Source organism: Alosa pseudoharengus, unplaced genomic scaffold (genome assembly GCF_046254945.1).
Source record: "Alosa pseudoharengus isolate Yale_2024_CS ecotype anadromous, Long Island Sound unplaced genomic scaffold, YU_APseudo_1.1 YU_APseudo_1.1_scf_16, whole genome shotgun sequence".
Lineage (NCBI taxonomy): Eukaryota > Metazoa > Chordata > Actinopteri > Clupeiformes > Clupeidae > Alosa > Alosa pseudoharengus.
In genome coordinates this window covers 37,367,565-37,383,049 of record NW_027468630.1, presented here as the reverse complement: position 1 = coordinate 37,383,049, position 15,485 = coordinate 37,367,565, and the positions used below count along the sequence as shown (strand labels likewise).

Genomic DNA, 15,485 nt, shown 5'->3' with positions numbered 1-15,485 from the left:
TGTACCAGTACAGTGCTGGTAATCACTGATAGTGCTAGCAGTTGGCAGCAAATATTTCATTTCTTTAGATGGTTATCGACAGCATACAGTACATGTTCTTATTATACTATACTATACTATACTGCTGCACACGTACAGCTGCACAAAAATCACATGCCATTGTGGAACAGGTCTCATTTTCTGGTGAAATACTTCCATACATACAAATGGTATCACCAGATTCACTCACTTCAGACAAGAGTATGAGTACTCTCACTGGACCTTTCCGGCCTTCTGGCCTGTCAATCATGTATAGACTGTTTCCCACAAACAAATGGTGGCTCTGGTGTGACAATATGCCAGTCATCGTGTGATAACGAAAATATGACTAGGCTACTTGTTCTGAGCAAGTGCTGTAAAACTGTTGGCTAAGACACTCACAAACAACTGATGTTAATTATCTGGGAAACATTCTCTAGCAGCAGTCATGTTGTTGTTTGTGTCAAACAAGTTGTGGATTTGTTGTAACATTAAAAGATGACTTACTCTGTGCTCAAACTGATGCTCGAAGCTCCAGTGGTTTCCTCTGAAGATGAACGAAACTTGGGAAAATGTAGCAGATTCACGTGAAGAACTCCAGGATACGTTTTTTTTCACTGGCTGTTGCATTAAATCTTACCCAGATGCAATAGTGCTATTTTCTGATTGGCTATTGTGTAGCCCCTTTCGTTATTTTTGATTGGCTGATAAGTGGCAGGACTTGTAACCGGAGGGTTGCTGGTTCGAACCCCGACCAGAAGGAAGTGCCCTTGAGCAAGCCACCTAACCCCTCACTGCTCCCCGAGCGCCGCTGTAGCAGGCAGCTCACTGCGTCGGGATTAGTGTGTGCTTCACCTCACTGTGTGTTCACTGTGCTGAGTGTGTTTCACTAATTCACGTATTGGGATAAATGCAGAGACCAAATTTCCCTCATGGGATCAAAATACTTACTTAAACTATTCAAATGTGTGTATATATATATATATATATATATTTATTTGTATATAAATTAATATTATTAAGGTGCTATATTGTTGTTTGAGGGCAAAAGTTAGACCAAAACCCAGATTAGACCAAACAGTATAGAGTTCTGAGACATTGCAGCTGGCTTGGCTATTTTACCAGTTCACTTTGTGGGAAGTTTAAATAGGCTATTTGGGAGCCTACAGTTATTTCTCTGTGACTATTCTGTATGTTCAACTGCCTTGCTGTTTTATTTTGAATCTCCCCTGGTAGGGAAGACTGTCAAATTAGTGTAAAAATTCAAATAAACATTAGCATAATGTAGCCAGGCTACTTTGTGTGTGGATCACTCTCAGCACCCATTCTAGTAGGTTTGCAATGTGTCTTTGAAATCATTCCCACAATAAATATTATGTTTTAACTCATTGAATGCCAAGCTGTTTTCGGGAGCTTTGTCCTAGAGCAGGGGCGCCTGCAGGAATTAATGCTATGGTACGCACACCCATCACTTTTCACGCGTGGACAATATTTGTCCGTTTCCCGGTTTTAGGTCCGTGCATTGGTCAGCAAAAAAGTAGCATAGCAACATTCACATGCAATAATACAACAACAACGTCTTCAATGACCTATTCATTTGGACAACTTGATACAGCCCTATACAGGCTAAAGTTACCTTTAGTTTTGTTCTAGCTTACCGTGACGTCTGGCTTTAAACAGCTGCCTAATGCAGTCTAACGTTCTGACAAGCAATTGCCTACCTTGTTCTTGCCCATCTGGAATAACTCCTAATAACTTTGCTGCATCCATCCTTTCTGTTTTCGTTGTTTAAACTTGTGATATCCATGATGAGTATTGAGTTAGTGAATTAACTCAACAGTGTGTGCTGATAACCATATATAGATAGCCGAGTAAAAGAAAACAACAAGTATCCTATTGCGTGCCTGCGTGCGTATTCTCTCTCTCCTGCTCAAACAAAATGTGTGCGCGTTAATTTTGATAAGGTATTCACTAACTTCAATACAAAATTGTAAATTGTAGCCTGAAGCATGCAGCTAATGGGAGATACTGTCCATAGTTGGGAAGGTATGGTGGGCCAATTTGGTGTGAATACACACACACGGGAAATTTTCTCTTGGTGTTGAGTAGCCTGATGGTACGCACAGTGCGTACGGACGTACACCTGCAGGCGCGCCTGTCCTAGAGTGCCAGCAATCTAGACCATTGTTGATGATTTTTGTACAGCCACAGCATATTCTGTGTTATAACTATGAACACATACAATGGCTCGTTTAAAAGGTGAGACTTCAAGCTCTCGGTGGGTGCAAACCGTGTATTTCTACACGCCTCTGTTCCTGAGAAATCCCAAGCTAAACAGTGGCTAGTTTTCATCAAAATCACGGTTTTTTTCTAGAAATAGAGATATAACGTCTTTCATGAAATATGAAGTGTTGCCTGTTACTTGTGTAAACTTTCCGGGAAGTGATCAGCGAGACCTGGCGAGACTGCCACCTAGTGATAGACCCATGAAAATGGCCTGGTTTTGACCTGACGTGCATGCGTTACTGATTCGACCCAAAGCGGCAACCGAGTTATGATAAAATGTCCATATATTTCATTTCCATTAATCACAGAGTTCCCAAAATCATATATAAGGTGTGTTAGAGTGTCTAGTTTCGTAATTAAAAAAAAAAGCTAAAAACGTAATATTACGTTTTTGGCACTCAACGCATGGCACTCAATTAGTTAATGAGTGATAACTTGTTGATAAAGTGAGTAACTTTTCATTACAAAGATATTGCAAAAAAACCACACGGAGTCATTTTTTACCTATTCATGCATCGAAGGGTTAATATGGTAAAGTGTAACTAGGACCATTGGATTCCCTGACCCTTACAGTGTGGGTTTAGCAGTAAAAATCCACATTCCAGTTTATTCAGAAGTCGAGATATTACAATTTTAAATTTTACGGCGGCCATTTTTTAAACTTCAATATGGCCGCCATATAGACATGTGAGCAAATGCAAACATTGATTTTCTGACTCCTTATACAATAACCTTTCCAAAAATGTAGGCTAGTTTAGCAAATCCCCCAAAAATCCCTCAAAGGTTAAAATCTGAATATAATGAACCTGACTAATAGATCTATCTCTGTCTGCATGATAGCTCTATGGCCTATAGTGGAGATTGCTGCGTGTCTTTTTTTATGACAACGGAAAACAGACACTTTAGCCTGTAGACATTAGCCTCCACAGTTCTCCATTTTGTACATAACATAATTTTAGCATTTAATTCACACATTCAAATAAATGACACATTCAAATAAAGGAAATAAGGAATAGCATTCAAGTTTGCCAGTTGTGTAGAAGGGATAATATTGGAATATTTCAGGGATAAAACCGCTTTGATCTTTCCTTAAACAACTTCATCTATGTCAAAACTAAACTAATATGCACATACAGGTGTCCTCTAGTGGCTGATACGAAACTTTTGAAGTCACAGCATTGAGATCAAGGTAAAACGCTGCAGCAGATTAAACCAGAGGTGTTGATGACACAGCAATGGGGAGTAAGAAGTCACGTGACGTATTTGTCTAACGCGAATTTAAAACCGTATTAAACTCTAAAAAGCGGCTAAGCTAGTGACAGAGCAATTGCCCTAATCTGTTTCAAGTTTATTTATGTGTTTTGACCTTTCTGCTCTTACCTTTCTCTTAGGATCAAACTCATATGATGATGCTTCAGCTTATATCCAGGGTCAATTTGAGGGAAAGAGCCGATCACCTAACAAAGAAATCTACTGTCACCTGACCTGTGCCACTGATACAGGTAATGTCCAGGTGGTGTTCGAGGCGGTCACAGACATCATTATCGCCAACAATCTGAGAGGATGTGGCTTATACTGAGTCTGCCTTTTCATCCATTTGGTCTGAGCCAGAAACAGCTGACCACATAGCTGGACTGGTGGAGGATGATGAGACAGAACTTATCTCCTCTGGAGTCAGCTCCCATGTCTGGGTGTGCCATACTGTACACTCAATTATTATCCTTATTCATTAATTTGTTCTTTTTTAATATTCTGTAAATAGTCTTTGTAGGAAAAACATTGTGTATGTGGGGGGTATGGGTCTATGTAGGCATCCTTTGTTCTTTATAAATGACTTGCTCAGCTCCTCATGTTCAGTTCTTTTGGTCCAAGATAGTTTTTTTTAATTATTTATTGAATGCTCTCAGTATTTTTACCTTCAGTCCATACACTTTTATGTTGGTGATCCATACCTTTGTTGCACAATAAAAGAATTCAAGAATAATTGTATATTAAACACTCTTGATATGATCACACACTACTGCTGATATTTGAATCAATGCAATACAATTGCAATATCATCCTTGTTTATCTCATTTTTGTAGGAATATCTTATTAACAGTTCAGTCCTGATATCATATAATTACCCTGTAAAATAAGCCATAAGGCCATCAGGGGAAAAACATAGGAAAGTGTTGATAGTGGGAAACCTTTTTGGTTTCATTTTTGTTGTCAGTTGAATAAAGCCGATGTTTTGAGTTTGTAAATGTGGTACAGCCAGACACTAACAAAGGTTTTTTTTAAAAATCAAATTATTGTCCTTTTTACCAGTTTGTTAACATATAACTCATAACTTTTCTTAATTGTATTCTCCTGTATTTCACAATGCTTCTTCTACTGTCTAGTATTTAGTATTTTATTTGTCCTTGTAGATGCATCAATATTTAAGTTTGCATCAAAATAAAGGCAAGAAAGGCGTGTGTGTGTGTGTGTGTGTGGTATTGGTGCTGTTGTATGTTCTGTTTAACTTCACTGTCTGTAATTATTTATAATAAACAGAACTCTCAAAGGAATTGCACTTTGTTTGAAACACCAAAGTCTCTGAAGGAAACACTTATGATGAATGATAGTGTGAGGAGACTCAGTAAACACAGGTATTAGCAATGTCTAAATTCAACTTCTTGACTTCTTGGGGCAATTGTTCTGTCAGTTAGCATTTGGTTAGTTAAGCTGCACTTTAGAACTGTAAAACTAGCCCTTTGGAAGTGTGACAGTGAGTGTGGCTGTTTCGGTGTTACAGTTTTTTTCACACAATTTCTAAAACTATTAATACTTATAGCAAAATCACTCACTGAGTTCGCAAAACTAAAAGCACAAACACTGCTTTGCACTTAGTTTGCAATTTTGTAACACACACTTTGCACAACTGTAGGCACAATTCACTGCACACCACTTTTTGCGGAACTGTAAACACAACTCACTGCTTTACACTCAATTTCCAAATGATCCAACACACTCCTGGCAAATCTATACACATGTATAGCTATTATTTACACTATTTTGCCAACTCTCTGGCACACTTTCTCATGTGAAAACTGTTTTAGATAATTAGTTCACTTTGCAATCAGCCTAAGCACTATAAATAAGCCACAGGTCATGTACAATGGGTACAATGGAGTGAGCAGGAAGAGTGAGAAGAGCAAGAAATAGCCCTTTTACAGACAAAAAAAAACAGCCTACATGTGGGCATATTGTCATGTCAGGCCTGGATACATCATTCCAGAATATATTTTTCCCGGTGCCTTGGACTAGGACATTGCATGTGATGTAAACGAAATTTTGAGAGACGACCCGATGTAGACTGATATGTTTTGTCTCAGTGAAATTGCTATTTTGTGCTTTGACTGGCAAAAACACACTTGTGTTTGTTTTGATGTGTGTAAATAAACACCAATACTTGAAGTTTGGATCCCTGTATGTTTACAGAACTATGACAAAAGTATGACCTCAAACTGACATAGTCTACCTTGTGCACAGAGAAAGCAAAAGCCAGATGTGTTTTTTATTCAGACCATCAGTTTGCAGTTGGCACATTGTGTGCTTATTATTCTGATGGCTTGTGTTTACTGTTTGATACGAAAACATCATTTTTACGAAGGTGTGAAGAGTTAAGCAAGGTGTGTTAGCTTTTGCAAGAGAACTACAATGTTTTGCTGATTGGGTGGAAATTTGTGTGTAGAGATTTGCAAAAAAAAGCCATAGTTACAAAAAATGTGCTTAAGCAATCAGAAAAAACTGTAATCTACCTGGAAACCAGAACTACAATATCTCAACCATAATGATGCAGGGATCATGCCAAATATTTGTTTTTTAAAGCCTTACACTGACTAATTATGCAGTCAATGTTACATCCTCCAAAAAATAAATAAAGTATGTTTTTCACAAATACAGAGCATAACTAGCACTGTCGATGTCATGCGATGCTGGTTAATTAATACCCTACGAATCAACTCTGGAAAATTATATTCAAAATATTAGGCTAAATTTAGCCACATTGATGCCGCTGATTTATGTGTACCATATGAACTGTCAGGTGTTTATATGTATCGAATGCATGTAGTTATTTAGATGCATTTAGACATTTTTTGTAACTATGGGCCCTATCATGACATTCTAAAGTGCATCGTCACTCATCAAAAGTCTATTCAAATTTAGTAGGATGTCCAGTTCACATTGGGAGGGGTTTCGTTCTCAAAAGTGGAGCGCATGGCGTAACAAGGTGTTCCTAGGTCTTTTAATCAGTCATATGGGTGTGTTTGGGGCGTATCATCATTTTAAACCAATGAGAATGACATCTGTCATTCCCTTTAACGGCGCAACGCGCGATATGTCAAATAAATGCATCGGTATTTTGGCATTCAACGGCGCATTTGAAGGAGGCTGCTTGCAAGACCGTATGGAATAGTCATTCTTAAACCATGCTTTACTAAAATCTAGCATAGCCTTCACGCATTTGCACTCATCTATTATTTGAACTCATTGGCAAAGTGAAACTAACTTCACCAAGGAGTCAGTCAACGACAAGACAGTTAAATGCAGTTACTTTCACTATTGACTGACAATGGGTTACCATCGAAAACATAGGCTGGAAAAAGCAACACTTACCCTAATGTTGCTCAAATGACTGAATAAAACAACATTTATCCTGCAGAGGAGTTGCTTATGTGGCAAGAGTGGTATTTTCGGTTAGCCTGACTACGCCACTCTGGGAATTTCACCCAGAGAAATATTAATTTAATTTTAACAGGGTGAGTATGGCACACAAGTTCGTTTACTCAGCAGGCAAAGAGACGTGGTTCCATCCATAAAAATATGTTTATTTGTAACAAAGGAGTAATGACACAAGACAAATAAGATCCACACACAAACAACTGACAGATACAGGGGAAGGATATCGGGGCTGAGGCTTACCGGCGGGGAGAGAGAGGTCACCATAGGCCAGGAGGGATCCTGGGAAACCACTCACACGTGCCCACCCACGGCAAGAGGGATACCAGTCCACGAGCACACGTGATCACAGCACACAAGAAGAGGATACCACCACCTCAGGAGAGCAGCTACCCTCCCCACTTTTAGGCCCCCAGCTCCTAAGAAGAAACAAGACGGGAATTAACAATAGACCCGGACAAGCGCACACACACAAGCACACATAGACATCGACACACACACATACATATACACACCAAAATGACTACGGACAGAAAAAGACAGACACAAAAACCATAAATCAAACAAAAATACAATTTACAATTCTGAGGCCAGCTACTATGATCACTGGTGATCTGCAGCTAACTAAGTGGCCTCCCACCAGTGTATAAATCAAAATAAAGAAATATAAGACAAAAACACACATTCAGACACATCAAGGCAGAAAGGGACTAGTGGCTATGGCCACAACAAAGCACACGACGATAACATCTTTAACCAGCCGTAAATGTCAAGGTGTCTGCACCCGCCACTGCCGCTAGCTTATGCGCCTAAGCAACGCTAACGAGAAGCAGGAAACAGCGAGCAGTTTGCAGGGGGACACACTGCTGTGTGATCACACAGCAAAGCAGCAGTGAGCTAGCCCAGGCGGCGGTAATTGTCAACGCAGGCCTGTGATTCCTATGGCACATCAACACAGACAAGATTAAAACTATGCAAAATCAAGAAGAACTGAACTTACTAACCCAGCGGGCTACTTACCAAATAGGCAGCAGCTCGCCACTCGGAGCCAGACAATGATTTGTAGCGATTCGTCTTTCCTAGTGTGGTTGGTGGAGAGAACCATATATGTCGCCAGAGGAGTGAGGCAAAAGACTGACGGTGCTGTGGGATCATTGATAGCCAATATGAGAAACGAACACTGGATAAACCAAACAAGACAGCGACAGAGCGAGAGCAAGAGAGAGCGAGAGAGCGAGAGAGAGCAAACATATCTCTTACCGGCAACCAGGCAGAAGGGGGGCGTAACGGGAAGTGGCAAAGGCAAGAGTCCAGGCGTTTGCCTAAGCGAACTCAACCTATCATTTTATAGTGTGACCAGGTAAACCAATTGGCTAGCCAATTACAAAGGAACTCCACCCATTAATCATGCTACAATCATATCTCGTGACAGTGCGTCTTCAGCTGTGTTCCATACGTGTCTCTCGCCTCTCCCCTAATCACTTTTAACCGTCATTACCAATTTGCAAATGATGGTGAATAACTAGATGTACAGTATTTCATAATATCTTTATTGTAATTATGTTTCCCATTGTAATCGTGCAATTTGTAATGCTTTGCATGGACGTGCGCTGGTGTGCGTTCATGAATGATAGAAGGATGGTGCGTGCACCTGCCAATATGACTGTTGACATGCGCTCTTAAAATAGCATATGAACAACTCGCCATTGACTTCTGACCAGGTTTAGGTGGTGTATGATAGCGATTTTTAGACATTGCGCTTGGTCCCTCCCTAGGTTGTTAATTGCCACACCCCTAGGCGCAATGCTTAAAAAATAAACATGCAAAATACTGAATTCAACTTTCCGCGGGTGAATAACGAGTATTACGCCATGCGCTGGTGGCCCAAAATACAGCCCTATGGCTTTTTTTGCAAAACTCTACACACAAATAGGAAAACCTTTCACCCAATCAGCAAAACATTGTAGTTCTCTTGCAAAGGCTAACACACCTTCCTTAACTCTTCACACCTTCATAAAAATGTTTTCGTATCAAACAGTAAACACAAGCCATCACAATAATAAGCACACAATGTGCCAACTACACACTGATGGTATGAATAAAAAACACATCTGGCTTTTGCTTTCTCTGTGCACAAGGTAGACTATGTCAGTTTGAGGTCATACTTTTGTCATAGTTCTGTAAACATACAGGGATCCAAACTTCAAGTATTGGTGTTTATTTACACACATCAAAACAAACACAAGTATGTTTTTGCAAGTCAAAACACAAAATAGCAATTTCACTGAGACAAAACATATCAGTCTACATTGGGTCGTCTCTCTCAAAATTTCGTCTACATCACATGCAATGTCCTAGTCCAAGGCACCGGGAAAAATATATTCTGGAATGATGTATCCAGGCCTGAGATGACAATATCCCCACATGTAGGCTGATTTTTTTGCCTGTAAAAGGGCTATTTCTTACTCTTCTTACCCGTCCTCTTCCCCCTCCTCGTCCTCCTCTTGCTCCTCCTTGTCCACTTCCTCTAACTTCACCTCCTTGTCCTTGTCATCCTCTCCCTCTCACTTCTTCACCTCCGCATCCTCTTCCTCCTCTTCTTCACCTCCACGTACTATTCTTCGGCCTCCTCTAATTCTTACTCTTCTCACTCTTCCTGCTCCCTCCATTGTACCCATTGTACATGACCCGTGGCTTATTTAAAGTGCTTAGGCTGATTGCAAAGTGAACTAATTATCTAAAACAGTTTTCACATGAGAAAGTGTGCCAGAGAGTTGGCAAAATAGTGTAAATATATACATGTGTATAGATTTGCTAGGAGTGTGTTGATCATTTGGAAATTGAGTGTAAAGCAGTGAGTAGTGTTTACAGTTCCGCAAAAAGAGTGGTGTGCAGTGGATTGTGCCTACATTTGTGCAAAGTGTGTGTTACAAATTGCAAACTGAGTTCAAAGCAGTGTTTGTGCTTTTAGTTTTGCGAACTCAGTGAGTGGTTTTGCTAAAAGCATTAATAGTTTTAGAAATTGTGCTATAAGAATCACGGTTGTGTTTAAGCATTCAGAAAAAACTGTAATGTATGTACAAAAGTAAGTGAATCCCCAGCTGCATTGGTAAAGACAATAGGTAGATAATTGATTAATGTAAAAACACATTTTGGTGCTGAATTCATCAATTAAACAGAACAATCAAACAGATAGAAATTGTTTGAGCAGCCATGATTAAAAAGCGAGAGAGAACCAACCAAACTACTGTAGTGCCAAGGCATACCCACAGAGATCAACAATGCCAAGAGGAAAGGGTTATCCGAGGACATAAGGAAGAGAGTAGTGACAGCCCATCAATCTGGGGAAAGCTATATGACCCTCTCTAAAAGATTCCAGCTCCATCAACCCACTGTAAGACACATTATTTGCAAATGGAGGGCATTCAACATCACTGCAACATTGCCTAGAAGTGCATGCCCATCAAAACTATGACCAAGAAGCACCAGAAAGATAACTAGAATTGCGGTTCCGAGGAACTGCAAGAGTGGGTTTGATCTGGGGCACGGAACTCGGCCTCATCCAAGGATTCCAACGGTACCTCATTTATGAAAATCGGGCACACGGATCAAAAGTTATCTGCATCAACGCAACATCCAATAAGCTAAAACGCATAAATAACGTGGTTGCTATGCTGGTTGCTAGGGCAATCATGCTGGTTGCTCAGGTGGTCGCTAGGTTAGAAGGCCAGTGCCTCCTGAGAGGCCTGAAGGGTCAGTTCTGAGGTTGTTGACTGCTGAAACCGAAAAATGGACTGCATTTTCTTAAAAGACAATGTGACTGAAGTGCGGGCAAAGTTTGCACAGAAATGTACGATTTTTCCCACCCTCACCGACCTTGTCATAAAACTTGTTTAAATGATCGATCACACGACGCCTCCTTGCTGCTTTGTCGTCTACATCAGCCTCTCTCAAACTTCTTTGACCTGAGGCCCAGTCAAGGCATACTTTGGGGTCATAGGGCCCACCTACATGAACCTACCCCCTCCTCCCACCCCCCATCAAATTGTAATATCATCACAATTATTATTATTTTTATACTATATCGCTATACATGCACTTCAAAACAGTCAATGTTTAAAGTGCTAAGATTGTTCACAAAAGTTTGTGAAAGCATGCACATCAGAGTACTGCTTTAGTAATGTAAAATATAATTAGGCCTACACTAGTTTCATTGTTTTTGCATTGTTGCATGATTGATATGCTATTTAATTACATTTCATTTGAATGCCTGAATGTAAGAATTCAGGAAACACAATACCAGCTTTTAACATTTATGTTGTTTACTAGTTTATGTAAATCACATAACACATGAACTGTTTACATACTACTGATAGCCCATTACTGTACACAATAATACTGTGCCCATTCATTAACATATATTAAACATCAGGCGTCTTGTTTACACATTTAAACCATATTTACACTTCGAAATTCGCTTCCAAATTGTAGTAACTACATCTACGAAGTCTAAGGAAGATAATCATGTAGTCTGTTCATAGATAAGATACATTTTGACAGAACTACAGACTTCGTGAAAGTAGCCTAGTAGCCCTACATAAAAGGCTCCATATTCACTTCATTGCAAAATCGCGGTTGGTCTGTTTACACACTAAAACCATATTTACACTTCGAAATTCGCTTCCAAATTGTAGTAACTACATCTACGAAGTCTAAGGAAGATAACCTTGTAGTCTGTTCAACGATAAGATACATTTTGACAGAACTACAGACAGGCGCGCGGGAACCTATTTTTGACCAGGGGTGCTGAATAACAAAAATAATGGATGTCCGACGATCCCCCCCCCCCCCCCCGGACATGTTTCGGATTTTGACTGCTAAATAGCCTACGTCATTTTAGTGCGGTGTGCGGGTGATAGCGAGACGTTTTAGAAAAGTCCTGGGCAGCCACAAATTCCAATGTTCCGCGACAGCACTCCGAGTCCACTGCGCCCACCCTAACCCCACAGAAGCGCACTTGACATCATTTCACTTCATCACTTACGAAATAAATAAATATGAAATCAATTATTAATACTAAATGAGTTTTAGAGTTAAAATCGTTCGTTTTTTCAGCTGTTTTTGCAATGCTGTGGAATGTTGATAAGTCACAGCTGAGCGGACTAACTCAGGCGTTGTTAAGCAACGTCATAATAATTTTATAGGTGTAGTATATCACTTTTTAAATGACACCCTTTTCAACCTAGACCATGGTATAAGCTTTAAATATAGGCTAATAATCAGGCTGCAATGATCTCGCAAATAATTTCTGAATAGCCTAAAGTGTGTCGTCTCCACAGCAAGTGTGTCCTAATAATTTCTATCTTAGCGACTAGGATAGTGAAATGATTTCACTAGAAATACATTTATTAGTTTCTTTCAGCTTATCCATGCTTTTTTGAACGTGTAAATCGCATAGAATATGTAGGCCTATATCAACCGTAGGCCTACACACTTCATCGCTATCACATAGCTGAAACTACGCGTTCTTACAGTAACTGACTCATGTTCACGTTGATCTCTATAACTGTTCATTTTTAGTAGCCTATATTCAAACCTATTCATAACCCTTTTTTGCTATTTGACTCATCATTTCACATACAAAAATATAAATAATGTCAGACAGCGAATTAGTAATTATTTAAAAATATATATAATCATTTTTAAAAATCTATCTCCTGCCAGCAGGGGGTGCTGCAGCACCCTCAGCACCCCCCTTCCCGCGCCCTTGACTACAGACCTCGTAAAAGTAGTACCTAAAATGAGTGTGATAAATGGCCATCACGTAGCCTAAAGCATATAGCACTAGCATATGACAACAGCAAATAGCTAACGTTTACGTTAGCCTAACTTACTTATCGTTGACGTTGACCCGTTGACGTTCTTTTTAATAAACTGCCTGTAGACTTACACAGTTCTTAATGCTTCAGTTTACATGTAGATACCCTCATTATGCTACGGTGTAAGTGTGTTGCTATTTGGAGCCTTGGTAGCTATTTATTTTTACTACGTTTAGTTCAAGTGCTCTGGTTCAAGCATCGTTGTGTTTGGTGGGTCAGGTGACGAGCCGTCGGATCACAGCACAGCACCCAGAATGCATTGCAACACACCGTCTTAAAGGGACTCATCGTTAGGTCGGCTTTAAATAGCATACAGAACCTATAGCCGTATAACGTTGTCTGTAAGCTCCACAGATCGTGGCAAGACAATTGAATTGATTGTGGACTTCTTGCCGGGCAATGATGAGTAACTTAACATGAATAGTAATGATGCGTGAATGTGCATAATATCTGTATGAAAGTGTGTTTCTCAATGTAATAATCTATACAACTGTACACATAACAAAGTTTAAATGGAGCTAGCTGGGCATAGGACTGGGCTGAATGGATTGGGAAAATACTTTATTTATTTATTTTTTTAATGACCTATATGAACATGGTTTGGCTTTAAAAAAAAGATGAGACAGCGCTTTGCGCTGTCTCATCTTTTTTTACATGACCTTTACAACTGGTGCTGGCAAGGCATTGAACTGGGCTTCATTCGAGGATTCCAACGGTACCTCATTCATGAAAATCGGACATACTGGTCAAAAGTTACATGCACACACCTTCATATACACAGACAGCCCAGCCCAGCCCAGCCCATTAGAGCTCTGCCAGGTGGCTTAGAACTCTTCCAGGTGCAAGCTTAAGCAATTAGAGCTGTGATGTCACAATTGAAATTTGAATTCTGAACATTCCGCCATTCATTTCAATGGGCCCAAAAAACGCAGAAAAACGGGAATACCGCGAAAACGACAAGGGCCAGTGACACGAAATTAACAAGCAAGTTACACCGGTTCGGGCCTGAATTTTTGGAGTTCGAACTGCGTCGATAGCTCAAACGGTCTAGGAGCAGTAGTTCGGCCAAAAAGTGGGTGAACAGGAATAATAAACTAGAATTGCGGTTCCAAGGAACTGCAAGAGTGGGTTTGATCAGTGGCACGGAACTCGGCCTCATCCAAGGATTCCAACGGTACCTCATTTATGACAATCGGGCACACGGATCAAAAGTTGTCTGCATTAACGCAACATCCAATAAGCTAAAACGCATAAATAACATGGTTGCTATGCTGGTTGCTATGGTGGTCGCTAGGTTGACATTACAGGGGTGGTTTCTAGGTTGTTGCTAGGGTAATTAGTTAGTTGCTAGTAAGCCATCTTAAGCTGACTGCATAAAGTGATTATTTTAAGAGATACATTTTCAAACCAGAACTGTGTATAGGTCATGGTTAAAAACTTATCAGAATCTCAGAAATAATCACGTAATGCAGCCAGTTTAAGATTTTTTAAGAAGTCAGATTTTTTAAAGGCAATCAAATTTCTGCTGACTCTCTTCTGGCTGCGGTTAAAGGCCAGCGCCTCCTGAGAGGCCTGAAGGGTCAGTTCTGAGGTTGTTGGCTGCTGGAACCGAAAAAAGGACTGCATTTTCTTAAAAGACAATGTGACTGAAGTGCGGGCAAAGTTTGCACAGAAATGTACGATTTTTCCCACCCTCACCGACCTTGTCATAAAACTTGTTTAAATGATCGATCACACGACGCCTCCTTGCTGCTTTGTCGTCTACATCAGCCTCTCTCAAACTTCTTTGACCTGAGGCCCAGTCAAGGCATACTTTGGGGTCATAGGGCCCACCTACATGAACCTACCCCCTCCTCCCACCCCCCATCAAATTGTAATATCACCACAATTATTATTATTTTTATACTATATCGCTATACATGCACTTCAAAACAGTCAATGTTTAAAGTGCTAAGATTGTTCACAAAAGTTTGTGAAAGCATGCACATCAGAGTACTGCTTTACTAATGTAAAACATAATTAGGCCTACACTAGTTTCATTGTTTTTGCATTGTTGCATGATTGATATGCTATTTAATTACATTTCATTTGAATGCCTGAATGTAAGAATTCAGGAAACACAATACCAGCTTTTAACATTTCTGTTGTTTACTAGTTTATGTAAATCACATAACACATGAACTGTTTACATACTACTGATAGCCCATTACTGTACACAATAGATTAGTATCTTCGAATAGTCAAGGTTGTTGACTGCTGAAACCGAAAAATGGACTGCATTTTCTTAAAAGACAATGTGACTGAAGTGCGGGCAAAGTTTGCACAGAAATGTACGATTTTTCCCACCCTCATCGACCTTGTCATAAAACTTGTTTAAATGATCACACGACGCCTCCTTGCTGCTTTGTCGGCTACATCAGCCTTTCTCAAACTTCTTTGACCTGAGGCCCAGTCAAGGCATACTTTGGGGTCATAGGGCCCACCTACATGAACCCACCCCCTCCTCCCACCCCCCATCAAATTGTAATATCACAATTATTATTATTTTTATACTATATCGCTATACATGCACTTCAAAACAGTCAATGTTTAAAG

General features: G+C 40.0%; 1 protein-coding gene across 1 annotated transcript in view; it reads left to right on the top strand.

The window, feature by feature from the left end:
• Window positions 1-4,782, top strand: part of gnao1b (guanine nucleotide binding protein (G protein), alpha activating activity polypeptide O, b) — a 90,828-nt gene extending 86,046 nt beyond the window's left edge. Inside the window, exon 9 of the mRNA XM_076287936.1 lies at window positions 3,696-4,782. Coding sequence (XP_076144051.1) covers window positions 3,696-3,883 — 188 coding nt within the window. The 3' untranslated portion in view covers window positions 3,884-4,782. The remainder of the gene's footprint in view (window positions 1-3,695) is intronic.
• Window positions 4,783-15,485: the final 10,703 nt, after the last annotated feature.